Raw genomic sequence first — 22,096 nt, 5'->3', positions numbered from 1 at the left:
GTTGTGTGCTCCAGTTCTGTTTCCTTGGTCCTAGCTAGACCTTGGGTTTCCTCTCTTGAACATTGTGTCCTGTTCCGTGAGCACCAACCAGGCTGAAGCGCAAGTGACTCCCTTCTACTGCACCATCCATCCAACAACCTCAAAAGAGAACCACGCGCAGATAATCGTCGGGGCCAATTCACCATCAGTAATCAAATCATCTATCCTACCATCACGAGAGAGAACCACTGTAAATAATCATAGCAGTCTTACCTTCATTCTCTCTAGTCTTTCAGCATCCCTCCACCCCAACTCCTCACCATCGACCCATTCTGGAGGGAGCGCTTAGTGTTCGGGCAGATGTCGAGCTCCGAGCCCTCTACCTGGGCAGCATGCCAAATACGCATAATATTCTTCCCGCTTTATTATTTGCGAGGCGAACTCATGAAACAGGTGTCTTTTTCTATAAAGTTGGGCAGTTCCATATTTGCAAAGACAGTCTGGTGCTTCTGACTCACAGTATGTAAGTAAGTTTACATATGTAAAGGATTTCACTAATGATTCAAACGTGAGTTTTGAGCAGTGTAGAGCAGAGCTTGTTTGTCGTTTCCCTGTTCACAAATACAGACATAGTTTGTTTCCACAACGGGATATGCAACGCAATGTGTAGTAAGTTATTATAATCAGTATTTATGTCCCCACCGGATGCAACAAATGCCTCGTTTGTAATGGGTTCTATTGTTTTTGTCTTGTCATGCCGGGACACATGTCATCACAGTATTTTAAAGGACATAACATTTCCATCACATGCTTGAGGCATTCGTCCAATCACAACTCACTGGATAGCTGGCCAATCAGAGCACGCCTCGCTTTTCAGACCGATGAGCTTCGTAAAAAATGACTCGTTTCAGAAAGGCGGGGCATAGAGGAAAAACAATGTACAGTTTGTGGAAAAGAATGTTTTTTTAACCTTAAACTGCTTAAGAAATGTTTCTTGAGCATCAAATCAGCATATTAGAATGATTTCTGAAAGATCATATGACACTGAAGACTGGAGTAATGATGCTGAAAATTTAGCTTTGCCATCATAGGAATAAATTACATTTTAAAATATAGTAAAATAGGAAACAGAGACAAATTCTTACTGACCCCAAACTTATACTTTGGTTAAGAAATTGTGTTTATAAAATATTGATATTATTGTAAAAGAGCCCCGAGTGTTCATCACCGGCACATAGATATGTTCTCCATCTTGTCAGAGTGATGCAGTAGCTCTTCCTGTCTCGGTTTAACTATTCCTCTCATGAACATCTTACACAAAGCCAAGATGTAGTGTAACTATTTCATAATGAGCTCTGCTGAGTCATTTGAGAGAATACTGAATCTGCGCTTGCTGGCGATCTGGTTTCACACGAGAGACGGAGGAACGCAGACTTGAACTGGCCTATGAAATGAGTTATATATTTAGCCTGGATGTGACATCACAGGCAAATGGTGTATGCTAAATAATAGATGCTACTGTTTTAAGGCACGCCTAGAGTCTTTAGTCGCAGGGAAATGAAGGAAACCGCAAAGGTTGCCGCATTGTTGCCCAGTATGAAGAACTGTAACGAGCAAATAAGCTACTGTGTTTATACATTCAAAGCTAATGTGTTTCTTGTTGTAATGGCAAGCTAAGAACAGCACTCACCATCTACTGTATGAACAAGTTTACGGTCTGCTGGGTTTGACTACTTGAATACGTAACCTCTTTCTCGCTCTCTCTCTAACATCTCATTCGCGTTCCTAAGGTCCTGAGTTCATTATTATCTAAAGTGGAATATATATGCACTTAAAAACAACAAAGAGTGACACACACATTCACTTATGCATTTACGCATTTAAAGGGGGCCTATGATGTTGCTAAAAATAACTTTTTTCTTTTTTTTTTTAGGTTTATTTGACCGGGACAACGTGCCAGAATTAGCCAGAACCAACAAATCAATACCAGCTCACTCACAGATAATCATTATCATTATCAATGTTGAAAACTGCTTTCTCAATTATGAAGTTCAAAAGAACAACATTTATTTGAAATAGAAATATTTTGTAGCATTACAAATGTCTTTACTGTTTCTTTGATCAAATTAATGCATCCTTACTGACATCCTTATACCATACTGTATATAAGTATAAACTCCATACTTGCATTAACTTTGCAATAATGTCTATTAGGTTGAAAATACGGCTCCTCTGACTGAAGCAAAATTTTAGAGCAAATATCAACTTATACAGTACAATGAATACCAAATATAAAAATACAAAATACTACATATACATTAAGTTTTTCCTTTGCAACTCTGAATTTTTTTAAACGTTTCAATTTCAGTTTCAATAGACAAAACAATCCCTGTTCACACAGATCCATAAAAACGGCTACAAATACTGTATTATGCAGGCCAGGCCATTAGTTGGCAAAGAAAAACTACGCACCTGAACACATACCTTTAGACTACCTTTAGACTTTCAGGCGCACAAAACTGTGTTGTCATGTAAATGAATGGCCAAAATCCATAAAAAGTAATCTGTTTTCAGTTGGAAATGCTCCCCTAAGATATATTTAAAAATATATCACCAGCCGTACAAATGGTTAAAAAAATCTTTGCTGTCAACACAATAGTTTCAGTCTCAGAACATATTAGGAAGTGGAGAGTTAAGCATACTGATTTTACAATCCTGCTCCATCTCCATTGTCCTTGAGCAAGGCACTTAACTCCAGTATACTCCAGGGGGACCCTCTCTTTATTTGACTCTACTGTATAGTGCTATGGTGGAAAGCATTTTACGTAATCTCGTGGAGGGCTGGCTATATTTACACATGAAGAGCAGATGCACAGTACCTGTAAAACTGCAACTGCCTCTTTGGACTCCCATAACGAGCTCTACAGCAACAGCAAAACAGAAAAAAGGAGTCTTAATACAACTTCATTTGTCCTTTTTACCTTTATTTAGTGAAGGTGGTAAGAATGATATAAATACAGCACACTGGTTATGTATTGGTCATATGGGTCTTTTCTGTGAGTGAGAAGGCTCTGCTCACGTATAGGGGGATCCAGTCTGCCGTGTGGAGAGACGAGCAGGGGAATCCGTGTTGGGTTCAGGGTACATGGAGTCGTGAGACCAGCTGACAGCTGTCACTCAGACTCTCAGCTTCTGTTCAGAACACAGAGAAAATATGTCTGTTAAAAGAACTAAAACGGCCAGGAAAGGGTGCAACTTATTTATTTTGTGCCACTCATTGCGAACTTGCAGTACATAAGCACTCTGGAAACCAAAATACTAAGATCAGTTTACTTCATATCTCATTGCTGGTTAGCCTGAATATCTTCAGTTCGTATAGATCTGTATGATTCGGTTTCTGAAAACAAACTCTTCCTGAGCTAAATTAAACATGATGCTGACTTAATTAGGGGCCAAGCACAGAAGGTGCGATGGCACCTATTCAGAATTCTTCTTCTTCAGCTCTTGAGTCTAAGGCAACCCACAGAATCCCTTGCGGAAAAGTTGTGATTTGACACACTGATAAGACAGTCTCAACAATAACCACTCAAATTCAAACTCTCTAGCACCACCACTTCTATTAACTATAGTTTTTGTGTTCCCTGAAACACAAACATTAAAGGACAGGATAGGTTAATGAATTGTTAACTGCTGCACATCTTGGTCCATGGTTGACCCACTGATGACTTATTTAGCTACTACGCTAATGCATATTTCAGCATTAATGATGTGCCATTAATAGCTAAGCTTAACACAAGAACATGATTAAGTGATGCATTATGGTGTAACTTTAACCTGAAAATCAATTCGATTTCAGTGCAGCGGTGAATTTTAGCCCCAGGAGTCACTTATCACATCTCACTAGTGCACGAATTCAGAGGTTAGAGGACATAAATATGCAGATTCTCAAAAAGAACAGTCCTAAATGTCCTCAGTGGTCTGTTATTGCTAATATAGTATTCATATTATTTTAACTGCTATTGAAATAACAGTGAGGTCAATGAGTCTTTTTTTATAATAAATAAAATCTACAATTGTGAACGTAATGGCAAATGTATGATCACTGGCACAAATAGGGTACAAAAAGAGACTAATATGTTTTACGTTCACATGAAGTTTGAAACGTAGCAACCTAGTTACTACAATTAGGGACATTATTAAAATCAATATGAAATCCAATCGTGTGTATATTCTGTCTCCTGTCTTTTAATCAATAAACATTAAACAAATCCCCAAATAAACACAAAAAGCATAAAAAAAATTTAATAGCTGTAGTAATGGCAAATAGCAATAGTTCACACAACAATATAAAAACACAGGATATGAGCCTGTCATGCTTTAATAACATCAAAGAGACATAAAAGTGCACCCTGTTTGTTAGTTCATGCATTGGAAACAAGAATTATCATTGCATATCACAGCATTCCAAACTTTTGATCAATGTACCTTAAAACAACAATGCCAAAGAACTACATGAGGTGTCAAGCTGTAATCCTTGTGTGTTGTTTGCAGCATGAGTGAACTCTGTGAATATTACTGAACAAACATGACTCTGTTGAAAGCTTGAAGAGGTCCACCTGCTGTATCCTCTCACTGCATGGCCAACTGGCCCGTCTCCAGCCTGGCTGAATTTTACCAGCAGTACATTATAAACTGCAGAGCTAAAACATTCAGTCAAGAGAAGTAAGAGAAAGCGTAGGGTCGACACTTTACACAGAGCCAAAAAAAGAGCAGAAAAGAGGGTAAGATTGTTGGGTCATACACTTAATAGAGTGCATTAATCATTTGTCATCATTCACCCACCCTAATGTCGTTCCAAACCTATAGAAGTTTTTTTCTTATGTTAAACAAAAGAAGATATTTCAAATTTTGAATAACCAAACAGTTAATGGTCCCCATGGACCTCCATAGTATTTCCTTCCCATACCAGCATTCTTCAAAATATCTTATTTCATGTTCAACATACTGTAAGTAAAAAACTCAAACAGAGAGTATTTAAAGCGTAAATAATGACAAAATGTTCATTTTTGGGTGATCTATTCCTTTATTGGCTTTAATGAGGGAAAGAACTACAATCCTGGATAATGTAGTTTGTCAACAAACCATTAAACTGTCAAAAAAAAAAAAAAAAAGAAGAAAAAAAAGGAAATGGCTGGTTTCAACAAAACCATGTACCGCATCAATTAACAAATTGTATCATAGTAGTTGTAAATCATAGTAGGTCTGTCCTAGAAGGTTTAGAAGTTATTGTTAAAAACCAATTTCACTATGAAGAAAATAAATTTAGTTTGTCATTTTGACTGTTGCACTCTATACATAACTCTTTGGAAAACTTTATTCTGATTGATCTACGTTTAATAATCCTGAAACTGGCCGCTTATTTTCAGGTTAAAATAGGATTTTGTATCCTACTTTTGAACCACACGAAGCAGAAATCAACTAATCCAGTATCACACCCTAAATAACCTAAAACAACCTCCTGAAACCTACACCGACAATTAGGTACGTTTTATCAGTCTTTAATCGCATCACGTCCCGCAACTCTTGTGTCGGAATACGTCTCATATCAGGATACCCAACCCTTCAGACTGATGGCTAATGCTTTGGTTTTGGATGTCCATGTGACTGAGACAACAGCTACAATCTGGCCCTCGATATGTTTGCTAAAGGTGTCCTCTGAGAGGCCAGGTGGCATGAACTAGTAATCACCCTGCATGACCGGAACACACTGCACACATGAAGTCACTTGAAGACAAGCGCAATATGAAGAGAGAGAGACTTTATGCATGACAGACTATATGTTACATATTTATGTTAATAGCTAGGATTATTGATTGGCCTTTAGCGACAGTAGATGCGGCAAAAAGCATCACACACTGTATGTTCAGCATTTAAGTAAAGGGCCAATTGCAATGTCAGTGTTCATTCCATTACAAAAGTTAGTTGGAATTTGACATACCAAAATGTATATAAAATATTTAGTTACTGTAACAGCATTTACAATATACAATTTGTATTGCTTCTGGAGCACCAAATCAGCAATAATATATCACAATATTACTGTTTTTACTGTACTTTTGATTAATTTAATGGAAATGACTTCTTTCTGTACTGTAGGTGGTTATAAACATAAGGCAGCATTAATGTGACATAATAGCTACTGGTATTGTCCTGCATAACATGTTCTTCAGTTCATCATCCTACAGTGAATGACACACTGCTCAATAACAGCTCGGCTATAAGACATTTAGCTCACGGATACTCAGAGAACGGAATGGAAGTTAGAAGGGAATGGAAGTTAGATGTATAATATCAAGTTCACATTTCTGCTGTCTCATGCTGTTACGGGTGGCAAAGTGTGGGGGGAGGGAATAGAATTGGCTGCAGTACAAAGTCATACATTACATGAGCACCACTGCAACACACACACACACACATACAAACAGAGTGGCAGGTCATTTCCATGACTCAGCAGTTTATTTCAAAATCTAAACCAGAATATCAATGTTTCTTGACCCATCGTGACATATGATCATGATTCAGGAATGTCCATATCCTGTGAGGTCCAAAAATCTAAGGCAACATTAAAATAAGTTAATATTATGAAAATATTAAATTATTTAATAATTGAATGCAGTACAAATACATTTTATAACGCAAAATGAAGAACTAGTTTCCTAGATTTCAGTATATATCAGCTTTTACAGTGCATTGAAGTTTAATTTGTTTACATGGGCAATGCACATGAATGAACATGACTGTAAATGTGCCAGAATTAGCCAGGACTCATAAGTCATGTCATTATAAGTCATGTCAGAAAGATTGTAAAAGCTGAATGCACACAAAGTCTAAATTAGGAGAGGGAAATTTGAAACTTTAAGCCCACAGTTTCCAATATAGGAAGGTAAAGGTGGAAAAAGTTGCAGTGTCTATATGTGTCACTGTGATGTGTCGATGATAAATGTATTCAAATTAATAAAAACATTATGGCCTAGTTTCACAGACAGGACTTAGACCAGGATTAGGCCATAGTTCTATTGGGAAATTGAAGTCATTTTTAAAAACGTGCCTTTAGAAAATAACATTACTGGTTTGTGTCTTGAGACAAAAAAAAGACTGATATATTTTAAGATTGGTCAGTGCAAGTTTCTTTCAGTTAAAACAGCTCAGACTTACATTTTATTCTGGGACTAAGGCTTAAGTCTTGTCTGCGAAACCAGGGGTTATATTATTTTCATTCAAGATAAAACTAGCATTTCCAAAATAAAATAAAAACTGATGTGCATTCTGTATTTATAATTTTGTGGAAGCAGAGTCAAATTTGCTGAATTTGTTGTAGACCAAGGGAATCGCCATCTTGCTCTGATCAATGTGACATGAATGCACCGGATTCAAAATGACAACTTCCCAGCTCATAATTACTGTAACTTCCATTAATATGCCTGTGCATGTAAGCTATGCTATTTAAAAATGGCAAAAGATCATTATTACATTTATCTTATGCATCAGTGTTTACAGCATGCATAAGGTTACATAACATCCTGAAACAAAGTAGTCAGGGAAACAGAGTGATCCACCCTTCAGACATATTGAGTGAGTCAGGTTTAGAGAAGGAGAGGTGGGGCAGGCTTTGAGATCATAATGCAGTGAAGCCTCACTGTTGCCTCATCAGGATTCTGGGCACTGTACTGCATTGTCAGCATGCTCTCGCTCTCTCAGCACTCCTTCAACTCCTCTACAGTGCTTTGTGGGGTGTCTCCTAACTCTGTTGTGTGTTAGAGATGAGCTGAGTGGTGGTCAGTGTCTATTGTAGACATCCCGCTTCCCCGAGGGCTTTTAAGAGCAGCTGAAGAACACAGAAAGTGCTTGCTGGCCTCGTGCCAGTCCTAATTAGGAATGCATCCAAGATGGGATTTTTTTTTTGCCTCCCTCTCTCCATCAGTTAATTTTGTTTACTTCTGATCAATACTGAGAAATAAGTATGGATATAAAATATAAATTCCCTTGGTTGTTTTAAAAGCTCACTTGAATTTATGACATTATGTTGCCTTGAAAGACTGAAGGCTCATTCATTCAAAAGTGTTAAGTCACTGACTGTATCAGCAATTAAGGGACTGATATTAAAAGGTATCATTTTGAATGTGGAGTTTCCACCATTATGGGAAGGAATTTAGAAAAAAGGTTACATTTTATTATTATTTTATCTTATCATTATCCAAAACTGGTATGGTATGATTCATGACCAAGTATACAGTTGTGTAAATCCGTGTAAATCCATTTAGATGCATTTCAACTCTGTAACACATTAAATAACACTTTTAAAGTGAGTTCACCCTAATGCCAATCCTATCTTTATCACTTCTGTAAAACACAAAAGATGTTAGTTTATAACACTTATGTTACTTTTACAAAATATCTGCTAGTATCTTCCACTGAAGTCACAAATTCATACAGGTTTAGAACGACATGAGAGTAATGACACCATTTTTTTATTTTTGGTGAACTATCCCTTTAACTCCTCAACACAGAGCAGCAGAAAGCTGAGCTGATAATTCAGTCTAGTCTATCCACCTTCTCATATACTCAAGAAAAGATTATCTGTAATAAATCAATCATCTCACTCCAGTGAAAATACAGTATAACTGTATATATGAGGCACCTGGCAACCCTATGAATGCAGTGAGCCAATCACAGAGCAGAGTTTGAACTGAAGCCAAAACTCTGCGAAAGTAGACAGTGATCACCTACAGAGTGCTAAAACATGAATATACACATAAGAGATGCATCAGCGTACAAATAAGGATGCAATACATCTCTTCTAACATTATCAGACATAACATTTGTTAAGGTTATTTCCCACAGAACAGAACTCTCACTGAGCATCAAAGAACACAAAGGATTCTGGCATTAAACGTAAAAAAGACTAGATACCCCTCTAGTATGGATAAAAAGACATACTGCAGATGCACACTCACCGGTGTCTTGTGCTGTGTTTCTGCCTGATAACTCCAGCTTGGCTTTCACTGTTGAAACACAGATGGGCTGAGCAGAATCCTGTCTGAGAGGTGTAAGATAGAGAAAGGAACAAACAGACAGGGAAGAGAGAGAAAGGGAGGAGTGCGCTCAGGATGTTGCCAGTGCATTGGCTTGCAGTAATGTATTCCTTTCCAAGCTCAGCGAATCTGCTACTCGGCTATGCAGATCATCAACTCTGAATGTGTGTGTGTGTGTGTGTGTGTGTCTGTGTGAATGTGAGGAAAAGTATTTGAGGTTGAAACACAAAAGCATAATAATTGCTGATATTTATGTGCTGAGTAAACAAAACAAAAGCCATTCAGAGCAGGCTTGTAGATGTAGGATTTTACTGGAGATACTGTGACAATGTTAATTCAACCATCAGGCAAACAAAACATGCATAAATATGGAATGCAAAAAAAAAATAAAATAATGAATTGAATTCAATTAAGGGATAGTTCACCTAAAAGCACATATGTATGCAAATTATGTGCTCAGATACAGTGTTTACATTCAGATCGAAGCGTAAAGAATTGAATCTGCATACATACGCTGCATACGTTGTTTACATAAATGGTGCCAGGGTGACACAGAGGAGACGAATTGTTGAATAAAGTCATTATTTTAATTTTTAGTTTTCTTTGCACACAAACAGTAATCTCGTAGATTCGTAAAATTACAGTTGAACCCCTGATGTCACATGGATTATTTTAACAATTTCCTTGCTACGCTTATGGACCTTGATCGTTTTAAAGGGTTAGTTCACCCATATAGCAAATTAATGTAATTAATAACTTACCCTGATGTTGTTTCAAACATTATAGACAGTATACCGTACACACAGCTTCAATGGAGGGACTGAGAGCTCTCGGACTAAATCTAAAATATCTTAAACTGTGTTCCAAAGATAAACGGAGGTCTTACGGGTTTGAAACAACATGAGGGTAAGTAATTAATTACATAAATTTGCTATCTGGGTGAACTAACCCTTTAATTACATTGCTGTCTATGGGAGGGTCAGACAGCTCTCGGAATTCATTAAAAATATTTTAATTTGCATTCTGAATATTAATGAAGGTATTACAGGTTTGGAACAACATGAGGGTGAGTAATTAATGACAGAATTTTCATTTTTGGGTGAACTATCCCTTTAAATGAACCAATATACAGTTGTTTCATATTGCCTGAATGCTTTTACTGCTGTTGATCTTTTCTATGATGATCCATTGGTTTGTAATGCACTCTTTAAAGATAAATCTATTAGGAAAAGGACCAATGTATCTCTAGTTAGACAAGGATTAGTGAAAGATAACAGCCTGTTGCTAATGATTTTCTTTCTAAAAGTGTGGTGCTTGACTGATAAGCGCTGACTTGCTACAATTTCACATTTTGGCTTGACAACATGTCTTCTATTGGATTTCACAAACAGTCATACAAATATCTGATCTGGATTAAGCCAAGTATGTGCGATGATGCATCTAAAACTTACACAGCTCTTCAAAACTTTAATGATTCTGATTAACTATTTTGATTCTTTACTGTTACAAATGAAGTTTCCAAAATGACGTTATTGCAGTGATGCCTCTTGGGGAACTATTAAGGGTTCCCCAAAGAACATTTCAGTTTTTTTGTGTGTGTGTGTTTTAGCTCCACTACAGATCCTTTTGTGGAATGGAAAGTTTCCAAGGATGTTTAAGTTTCTTCATGGAACCAGAAATGCCCATAAAACAACCTTGACTAATATAAGCATTTCACCAAAGAACCTCATGCTTCACCTGACTATTGTCTTTCTGTAAACTATCACAAACCATTCATGCTGAATCATCGTGTCTACTTCCCAGCATGCTTTATGGACATACTGTCTGGGATGGTGATCAATTTACAGGGCAAGTAAATAACAGCTAAAAGGAAATGTTCTAACACGGTTCTTTCAAATGATTGTTTAAAATGCTGTTCTTTTTTAAACTTAGCTTAAACCATCTGTTTAGATTTGTTTAATATAAAGTAGTTCTCTACTAAATATTTATTTTTAATAGTGATGGGATTCTGGTCCGGCTGGGATCTTCCAGAGAATTTTCAACTAAAAAACAAGAGTTGTCACCTTTAGCAAGTCATAGCCTCAGCTTACTTGGTCATGGAATAAAAAGTAGAATCGCTTTGAATGACAAAACAAGGAACCAAATGCTCTTAAAATGCCACTTCATACACTTTTAATGACTGTAAGTGCACTCATATGGAACAGTGAAATACATCATCAACTTACAGGTTCCACCAAGCTAAACTATCAATTTGCTTCCAGGGATACAAAGGTGAAGGAACACTTTCTATAGATAAGCTCTGGTTTCTGTCTGGGCTGTATAAAGTGACACCGCATCACAGGGTTTGTTCCATCCAACTAAACATTCAACACTTTACTGAAACTTGCACCCAAACCTCAAGGAGCATCACTGGAAATAGAGGTGATAGATGCTGAAGTTGGTGACGGCAAAGCTCCGCTACAGGCCCTGTCCTTGAAGTACAGAGACAGGAACATTTCCATCCTCTCTGTCACTTCGGGTCTTACAGATTGTGGTGATAGACTTGCTCGGAGCAGCTGAAGTCTTTTATGTCACACCACTTATGTCATGCAAAAACCTTGTGAGAAAGCTGAACCTTTGAAGCTATAGATAAATACATATGTAAATATTCTTATATTCTAATTCATCAGAAGATAATCTGATAAAGAGGACTAAAATCTGACAAAACTGCATCTTCAATTCATATATATATATATATATATATATATATATATATATATATATATATATATATGTTACCATGCTCAATTCATGTTTTAGTCATGTTCATAGCGTTATTTACTGCTATTTCAGCTTTGGCATTAAAAAGAATACGAGTTGCTGAATGGAAGGATTCGTTCTCTGGACCACGTTTTGAATACGTGTCTTTTTATCAAAGTCAGTAGCATTGAGCCAAAACAGCAGTGACTGCCATTATGTTTTCAACTGTCCTCTGACAATGGATATTAAATTTCATTTAGAGGTCAAATACTGATGTGTCACTTGCTCTGAAAACAGAAATTTGATGCCTTGTTGTTGTGAAAAAAAGTTACATTAAATCCAGTGATGCTGTTAAATTATTAAAAGCATCAGGAAATCTTTTAATCAATAAAACTGAGAAATATTTAGCAAATAAATACAATATTGACATCCAAAATCAGTTTCATACAAAATTAGGACAATCACATCGACTTCCAAATAAATGCAATCACGTCTCATATTTGTGTGTTAAAATCGAATGAATATAAATTTTCACTCAAAATTGCTTTATATTGATGCACAATACAATACAATCAATACAGATAAGCATGTAACTGTTTTATGCTATGGCCAATAATTAATAAATGACCAATATTAAAGCTATTATTGTGTACCATATGACACACTATATACTATGCATTTATACACTATGTACTTATGCACAATGTACTCAGCAATCTAGTGTAATTTTATGGTTATTTTGTCATTAATAATCTGAGTTTGATAGCCCAGCCCCCTTCGTGACCTAAGAAAAGCTGCAACAGTTAAGTGCAAGAAGTGTCCAACATTCCACACTTCATTTTTTCAGTTAAGTGCATCATCCGGGTATATAAAGTGCACTTTTTTTTTTTCAGTGTAAACACACTTACGTGCACTATTTATACAAAAAAAAAAGGTCATAGAATAGTGCGCAAGTACGTGATTTGGGATGCACCTATAAAACTCTAAAACCTAAAATCAAACATCTGAAATGCTACAAGTGAGATCTGATATTTGCTGAAGATTTAACATTTAACAGTGATATAAAAAAAATGTTAAGTTGCCAAAGATGAACATTATGTGACTGGGCAGAAGCTCTAATTCATCTTGTCTATTAATACATCTGCTGCTTAAATTACAAACCCATTAGTCTGAAATCAGTTTAAGAGTCATCTTAAGGTCGGAGACATCCTTAGAAACTAAGATGATAGTGTTCTGTTCAAATGCTTAACACAAGACAGTACACGGTTAAGGCAATGTTATCTTCTCTTATCATGGGTTACAACCAGGTGAGCTTAGCTTTAGATTAATGAAGGATAGCCCCCACATACCACAAAGCTCCCTGCCTTATTTCAGTAAATGTGTTCACATCTGAGCTACATGCAATAATGCAATGAGTAAAATATGCAATGACTAAGCAAAAGTTAAATAAGCCACTTCTTAAGAAGAATACAGATAAAGTGATGTACAAGGTTAGGTCATCAGGGTCAACGAGGTCAAGCAGGACGACGCAGCATGGGAGCACGCGCTGATTTATAGACCTTTTAATATTTTTTTATAAGTATTCTAACTGTCCTTGACAGAGGAACCCAACACAGATGGACCGTTTATATAATGCAAACGTAAAAACAATTCACATATCTGCTTTTCAAAGTATGACTGATGTCTGCGAATAGCCTATGTGCTCGCGCTAAGAGTTATAAATACATATTTGCGTTCTCGTGCCCGCGAGCTGCCTTACCTCTCAATTGTGAAACATGAGTTCTCGCTGTGAGATGATGTCGGGGAATTCTTAATACAAAACAACAACATAGACAATGAACAAAGCCCGCTGCTCTCGGTTCTAGCGCAAAGCCGCACGCCACGGATGCACGCGAGCAGCTGTCATTGACCAACAGAGCAGAGCTGGGAAGGAACCCGGTGTTTATGACGCCATTTGTGAAAGTCGCTGTGTGTGATGAGGTAATCCACTACACGTTATGACATGACGTCACCGCGGAGACAGCGTCCAACGATAGTCATATTGAAATAACAAGCCAATTCTTGCTTCATATAGCCTATGTTGTTGTTCTTTCAACTGCAATAAAAAAATAAAATAAAAAATAAAAAATAGCCAATTCTTTCAAGGATATATATATATAAATTTGAATATTGATATTTGGAAATTTGAGTAAACAATTTTGATTTAACACTTCACCAGTTAATTAGCCAACTCTGGGCTGTAGCTGGGGTTTGCGGGGCTCTGGTGCAGTTTTACCAGTGGGCCCTATTTTGAAATTGTTTAATTTGTATGTTCGTTCTATTTATTTATTTGTGCTATTTACATTTAAATAGAATAGCACTGCGTAGTCATCTTAAATACAAAAATACAGACAACTGTTTGCATGACAATATTTACACAACTATCAATACTTTGTTTAACAATTACTAAGCAAGGCATCATTTTGTTCAGTCTGAGATGTAAAGGTTGCATTAGCAATTAAAGAAAAACCACTTAAGCAAAACATGGTCAGGTCAAAGTGTCTGAATTTATTTTTTTATCAGTTTTAATGGTAGTCCCTGTATGACATTTTTTGAGGTATAATATATGTCACATGTGTCGTGTGTTAGTATGTTTACTTTATTTTGCTCTACTCACTTACATATATGAACTGTCCTGCACCCACGCCACGAGTAAAAAATATATATATTTGGTGTCTGTATAATTTTTGGTTTGACTGTGTGGATAATTTTTTGTTAAAACTACAAAGTAATTCAGTCAAGAGCAGTAAGCGATTTTCTTTCTTTAATTTTCTTGAATTAACATTAAGGACACCGACAGCAGGCGTGGTCACTTTAAGAGGCAATGCATCATTAAATGTATCATTGCATTAAATGCATCAATGCATCATGGATTTTTTTCCACTGTTTACTTTCACTCAAGACATAACCGACAGTTTTTTCTAGAAAACTCTCAAAGGCGGGTATTTTGACATAATTTTGTATGTATTTATCGTTACAAGAGCAAGAAGAGGCAAATTCGGTGTTCAAGCGCTTTGAGACACATCTCTCTGCATGCGCCCTGTGTGCACAAAACACCACAGGTGCTGAATTGGGCTCTTTCACATCTTTTTTTCTGTTTGCATGTTTAAACTGTGATTTATATATTTTAGTTTAGGTGCAGGGGGACGTGAAGAAGAGATCGGATTGGTTTTGCTGTCCGTGAGACTCAACGAATATAGCGGGAGTAGGCTAGGCTTCAGTTGAGATTGAATGCTTTAAAATCTTTTGAATGCTTTTGAATGTAATTTGAAAAGGCTTAAAAACGTGCAAATGATAAGCTTTCGTGACGACATGCAGCCCATCAACTGTCCTGAGCGTCTTTTTACGCTGGCCTCAGCCAGTCGGTTGAGATCCTAAATTTTACCTTTTTTCTATTTCTGTCAACTTGAGAGGCTACAGGATTTTGCAGTGCATTGTGGTCATTTTTAAGAAACGTAAGTTTCTGAAATTCAAAAGGCGTGGGAACAAAATTTCCCCAAGGCCTAATAAATATAGCTACCACGTGTAGTGCAGGGTTTTTCAATCCTAATATGTTGACTCTGCATATTTTGAATCTGAAACATCAAATTCAGTTTTTTGGAGCCTACATGGAATACATCCAAAATATGCAGTATAGGTCTTCCAGGACTATGTTTGAGAAGCTTATTTCCCAGCTCTGCCACTAGATGGTAGTATTTGCTTAGTTAAGCGTAAGGTGCTGCGACCTTGCTGGATAATTGACTTCACAAGCTGTCAGTAAAAAGATGCCAAAATTATTACATATTTATAAGTTAAATGTATTTATGTGATTTCAAAACTATGAAACGAAAATTTATTCTTTAATAATTATATAAAATAAAGAGTGCATGTAGGAGTGCTTATAAATCAAGGTCAGGTTGAAAGATGAGATGGTATTCACTCATAAAATATTCACACATTTAATTTGTATCCCATATTTATTTTGTATCCAATGGACATTTAATGAGTAGTCACTTTAAATCAGCAATTTGCATTATGTTACACTGATATATTTAATAGCTGTGTGCCTTAAAAGCATTCACTGAAAAACTGGATTAAACAAAGATTTGGAAGGCTTGAGCCAGAATATTTCTATGACTGTGTGCAAATCCAGCAGCCTCTGTGGTGATTACCAAAATATGCAGCTGGGCTTATAGGGTCTCACCGCAGAGATTCACCAGCTATTTCTCCCTATACAGACGTCGGAGTGTCTTATTTATTTATTTTATTTCTCACAAAAGAAGCTTATGATGTGCATATGATCATAGTGAGGAAACGCTTATTAAACTTGCTTGTAAACCAGGTAACCTCGTAAGAATGGGGATTAGATTGAGAAACACTAACGATGCAAATACACCCGCTGTGCCATCTGTGAAACGCTGCAAACTTAAATCAGCCATAGCACAGTATCTTCCTAAACACCCAACTTTCTTTTCTAGCCCTCTTTGTTTGTCGTAAAGCAGGGGAAAGCCGCTCCAGACGCAGGGAGGGAAAGAACAAAAAGCCTTTTGTAAACTAATTACTCTGAGCTATTCTTTTCCCTCCTGCAAATAAAAACGTATTTTTTTTATGATCAATTCAGTTTTCAATGAATCTGACATCGCCTTCACAGCAAAAATTAACAATCCACTGTACTGTGTATAATCTCTTAAAACTTTGCATGTTTTTGCAAGTCAGTTTTTTCTGGAGTTTGTAATCTTTGCCTTTGGAACAAACTACTGTTATTTCACAATAACACTAACTCATCAACCTGAACACTTTTACCAAGACATTTAAAGAAATATTAGACATAATAGAAATCTGGGTAATAATAAATTAAAATCAATTGCACTCTTATATTTTAAAGTGTCATTTAATTAAAAATTTAAATGCATTATATTATTTTGCTATCTATGTTTATACTGGACATCTGAAAGCAATAAAAAATAATATTTTGATAGCTTAAAGATGATCACACAGTCACTTCATCCTAAAATTATGTGTATCAGATTAGTGCATCCTAGAGGTCAAGATTTGTAATGTGTACTTTTAAAAAGAAAATGTTGATCAATTATATATAATCAGGGCTCATGAGATATGTTTTTGTTTGTAGGGTATTGATGTGGTAAAAAAAAAAAAAAGGTTTACAGTGATGTACTGGAATTGGATTGTTTTCTGTTTTTTTTTTGTACAAATAAAAAAGGTTAAACTATATGAAAATAACCACAAAATAACTAATGCTACAGATCACAATATGGTAATAATACTGTAAATTAAAATACAGTAAAGACTCAAAAAAATAATAAAGGAGTTATTTTTAGCAAGGATGCATTAAATCAAAAGTGGCAGGAAAGTCACTTATAATGTTACAAAAGTGTTCTATTTAAAAATAAATTATTTCTTAAGAACATTCTATTAATTACATTTTCTGAAATTCAGATTTTCAAGCTTTCCATTGATCAAAATATTGAGAAAATATTGGAGAGTTGTCCAAATAACGTTCTTAGCAATGCATATTACTAATCAAATATTTAAGCTTTGATATGTTTACAGTAAGAAATTTACAGAAAAGCTCAATGGAACATGATCCTTACTTAATATCCTATGGCATAAAAGAAAAATTCATCATTTTGACCGATACAATCTATTGTTGGTAATTGCTACAAATATTCGAAAATGTGGTGGTTCTGAGGCAACAGATTTTTCTAAATAAAATGTTATGTTATGTAATCTAGGAAATATGACCGCACACTTGCTGAAAAAGAAAGAAAATCCACACAAATGAAGTTCAATAAGCAGCTCCTTCCATACATGTACCTAACAAAAAGCCTCCAAAACAACTTAAACTGGCGGCTCAAACCACTGAACCAATGGCTCCACATAACAAGGTGTTTTTATTATGCTTTCAACATGTCTCAGATACAATATACATGACATGTACGCCTGCAGAGCTTTTCGAGTTTCTTCTCTCTGTCCTCAGACCAGCCCCACATGCCTTGTATCACTCGCACCTAACGTCAAATCAGCACCTTCAGCTAGCTGCCCTCGGCCTCCATTACAACACCCACAGCAAAGAGCCTCCTCCCACGTCGAGGAGACAACTGATCCCGCGGCAGCACGCAGCAGTAGGAAATGTTGCCATACCAAGTAATAAAGACACTGGGATTATAGCAATGACTCACAGCTTCACTGCTCACTGTGTCCCTCCTTCTTCCCGCCATCATGGGAGAGACTGATGTCTTTATGAGGCGATGGTGATGAAATGTTGCATAGCACGATCCTCTCGAATGGGGAAACAAGAGGAGCCATTGAGGAGGAATCCGAGGAGGGCTGGATAAGCCTGTGATTAGATTTACAGGCTATTTAGTTGGTAGTGGGAGAAGGAAGTTCACCAGTTCACTATGCATCAAGTGGGACACAATGTTATACCGTGGAGATGAACCTTATCGTGAAGATGTGTGATACTTCTTACAGGATATGAGTCAAATTTACAGAATACAGTTTAGTCACTGTTAGCATAGGTCAGCCTTCTGGAATAAAGACAGATATTCATGAACAAATATGCTGCTGGGATGACGGATAACAATATCATTCCCTTTTTTCATGCAGTAGCTTCCATAAATGATTTCTGAAGTATCATCTGACACTGAAGACTGAAGTAATGCGGCTATAACCCTGGACCACAAAACCAGTCACAAGGGTTACTTTTTTATAAATAAAAATAAATTAGCTTTCTATCGATAGTAAGGGATAAAATAATTGTCTGGGATACAACTACAGTATATGAAAACCTGGAATCTGAGGGTGCAAAAAAAATAAAAAATCTAAATATTGAGAAAATCGCCTTTAAAGTTGTCCAAATTATGTTCTTAGCAATGCATAATACTACTAATAATTAGGGTTTGATATATTTATGGTATGAAATTTACAAAATATATTCACGGAACATGATCTTTACTTAATAACCTAATGATTTTTGGCATTAAAAAAAATCGATAATTTTAACCCACACAATATATTATTGGCTATTGCTACAAATACACCTGTGTGACTTACAACTGGTTTTGTTCTCCAGGGTCACATATAGCTACTGTTTTAAATGAATTAACTAGGATCTCTTCTTCTTGTTTCAGGCGGTAGCTTCTACACAGGCCGTAGTTACCTTCATCTGGTAGCCGGCTCTGGTTTTGCGATGCGTAATGTCACTTACAGAAGACCCTGACCTCTGTTAACATATGGACTCCATCGATTTACCATCCCTTCCTCTGAAAACCTCAAAATCCCCTTACACATGGGAGATTTACACCCAAAACATCATGGTATAATGTTTCTTCCCCCCTTACTCTCTTTGCTTGTACTCTCCCTGACTTTCTCTGCCAACATGTTTGCATTTGGGTTGTTGGTCATGGTGCTATGGATTCACATAGCAATGGTAATGGAGAACAGAGGTTTTTCTGTTAATACTTGCTTGGTTTACATGTTTGTAACACCTCATTAGCCAGCACTGAGAGGCCTTGCTCTAAACATAGTTTTTAGCATACATACTGTATGCTAAAAGAGAAAACATCATTAACACATGAGATTATTCACACATATCAGAGTACTGCAAAGAGCCTGGCCAAAATCAGCTTTGCAAACTATATTTTGTCAGTTTATGCTGAAAAATGTACATAAATCTTCTGTACTCTACAGCAGATGTGGTTACCAGAAATAATTAAATAAATGTTAAGTAACTAACACCCTGATCACATTAATGATAACAAAAAATAGAAAAAAAAATCATGCTCTTCTGAGAAAAATAAGGTGGATACCCTGAAAACTACAAAGATACAAAAAAAAATCAAGAGATCAGGCCGTGCCCCAGCCTCTCTTCCTGTTAGAAAAAGAGCTCCTCTCACTGAACACCAGTGAATTGGAAACAAATGTGCACAGAGAAACAAGCTTTTCCAAATGGGAGAGGAGAACAGTTGAAGAACAGGACAGATGCTTCCTTATCTACATCCCTCTTTTGCCTCTGTTCAATCCTACATGTCATTAGACAAGTCAGCTGTGTCAAATGTGTGTCTTCAGTGAGTCACTCACCATAACAAACATTCATCTTTTGCTCTCCGGCTGCCCCGCGGGTTGCATCATAAAAATGGATGTCAGTGGGATGATCCAGAAAATGCTATTTGCAATTTGGAGATTGTATATACAACCTACACATTTAACTGTGACTCTGAAATGCTCTCTAAATTCACAATAGAAAATGCACAGACTTTACTGTTACTCATGAGATGTAAAGGAGGAAATTCAAAACACAAATAAAAAATGACTACAGCTCACTGACTATCTTCTGTTTTTGCTCTAATCACAGTTGGATAGGCTTCCCAAAGAACTCAGAAGATGATTCACGCTGATTCAGTTTGTTTTAATTTTGAACGGCTATTTGTCCCTCTTAAAAGGGTGAAAATTGATGTTTCAGCTAATTGACCAATGAAGACATCCAGTCACTGTCCATGCGTCACAGCTGGAGAGGCTGGCTGAACTTTTCTAATGCATGTCAGTGGAGCTGGGTGTCCATCCTCAGGCCTCTTTCACACAGTAAGAGCAAAGCGTGTCGGTAGCCAACTACGTGTGTGTTGTGGGATGTGGCGGAAGGACAGAGGAATTCAGCTGCCATCTAAGGCTTGTGCAGTGCATGGCGCCTCTACTTCACCGGGTTTACTCACCCAGTTGCTCCCTGATGTCTTCTGTGGGCTACTGTCAGTGATTTAACCATTACACGGCCGTGTTGGGTCTATAAATGTGACTGTGGGAAGATTTGAAAACCAGACTGTATTTAGTTGTTCCATTGTCAAAAGTTATGAATCACGTAAATGCGGATGCAGACAGAATGCTAAGATGCTTTTTGAGTTTTCTGCAATACCTTAATGGCTCCACTGCGAAAGCAGTCTACAATAAACACATGACTCTTATGAGCCAGTTGTTTTTAGCAAATGAAAAATAAACATATCCTGCTTTGTCCGAAATCACTCATACATTTACTAATCCCTAAAGGCCTATAGTGTATGGTGGTTGAGTGCACTTTATCATTTTATTCAGAATTGGGACACCACTACAAAATAGCAGACAAACGATTTAGTGCACTATATAAGGGACAGGGAGTGGTTTCAGATATAGCTATACTTTCACTTTGCAATCAATGCAGTCCGATTCCTCAACGAATGACTCATATGAGCTGATTCTTTTTCATGAGTAAAACCCGCAAAGGTGTAGTCCGATTCCCAAACAAATGAGTCTAACGAGTTGCATGTTTTTTAATGAATCAAACACAAATCTTTCAGCTGTGAGATTTGTTCTGTGTAGTTATTAATATGAAAACGTGTAAAGATAGGCTACACATATGCGTTTTATCATGGGTATTTTCTAAATAAAATAAATGTTACCACATTTCTGTGTGTTTAGCCTACAATTGCCGTTAAATATTAAAAGCCAGTTAGCCTACTGGGTGGCATTTAGGCTCCCTCTAAAAAAAAGTGTGTGAAAGAATTATTTTAAATGTTAAATGGCTGTTTTATTATGCCTATTTGAATTGTCATTAGCAGTGGACTTGCTTTTCCTTTTTCCAGATATTTATTTTCTTATGTAATGTTAGAAAAACCATTAAGAATAATATGAAATTGTAAAAATGCTTCTCTCCACTTAGAAGTAACCAACGTGGAAGTGGATAAAAACAGTTGTAATACAATATAATGTCAACAGAGGGCACCCTTATCAATTAAAGGGGGCTCCAAAAAAATATGCTAGTGCGGAGGAAATGATCCAAATATGATCAGCTAGGACTGAAAAGTCCATAGCACACTAAAAATCTGTTTAAATGATGCTCCCTCTAGTTCAAGACAGAGTAGGCCTATACCGCAATCTGTTCGCTGGATTTCAAGCTATAAAATGTCTTCAAGCTTAATCCGCTATATTCACCATTCACCTCAAACCTTCCGCTGGATACTTTGAGTCTTTTGACTTTCACAAAATGTGTGTGGTACACATTTTCCAGACATAAAGTATGTTACTGGCTGATCACATGGAATTTACAATGCTAGGATAACTGGTAGAAACAGCTGCACTTCAAGCAGGTGTTTGGTCAAGTCACACAGTAAATTGTGGTTGATATTGTGTCATGAGAATATCCTCACACCAAACGCTCTGTCACCCCCAGCTTTCGGTGTTTCAGTGACTGAGATCGAAACCCTGTGCAATTACCCAGCGCA

At 36.7% G+C, this 22,096-nt stretch overlaps 1 protein-coding gene across 4 annotated transcripts in view; it reads right to left on the bottom strand.

The window, feature by feature from the left end:
• LOC132118143 (voltage-gated potassium channel subunit beta-2-like) overlaps nucleotides 1–13,800 on the bottom strand; it is a 56,453-nt gene extending 42,653 nt beyond the window's left edge. Inside the window, exons 1-4 of one of the 4 annotated variants that reach the window (XM_059527724.1) lie at nucleotides 13,570–13,799; nucleotides 8,994–9,076; nucleotides 3,059–3,171; nucleotides 2,859–2,900 (exon numbers count right to left, since the gene is read on the bottom strand). In XM_059527724.1, the coding sequence (XP_059383707.1) occupies nucleotides 2,859–2,900; nucleotides 3,059–3,126 (110 nt within the window). In that variant the 5' untranslated portion in view covers nucleotides 3,127–3,171; nucleotides 8,994–9,076; nucleotides 13,570–13,799. Of the gene's footprint in view, nucleotides 1–2,858; nucleotides 2,901–3,058; nucleotides 3,172–8,993; nucleotides 9,077–13,569 lie in introns of all 4 variants that reach the window. The other 3 variants (XM_059527725.1, XM_059527726.1, XM_059527728.1) reach the window with 3 other exon arrangements.
• Nucleotides 13,801–22,096: the final 8,296 nt, after the last annotated feature.

This window comes from Carassius carassius, chromosome 37 (assembly GCF_963082965.1).
Source record: "Carassius carassius chromosome 37, fCarCar2.1, whole genome shotgun sequence".
Classification (NCBI taxonomy): domain Eukaryota; kingdom Metazoa; phylum Chordata; class Actinopteri; order Cypriniformes; family Cyprinidae; genus Carassius; species Carassius carassius.
Note: the sequence above shows the minus strand (reverse complement) of the source record. Positions and strands in the feature narration are given on the sequence as shown.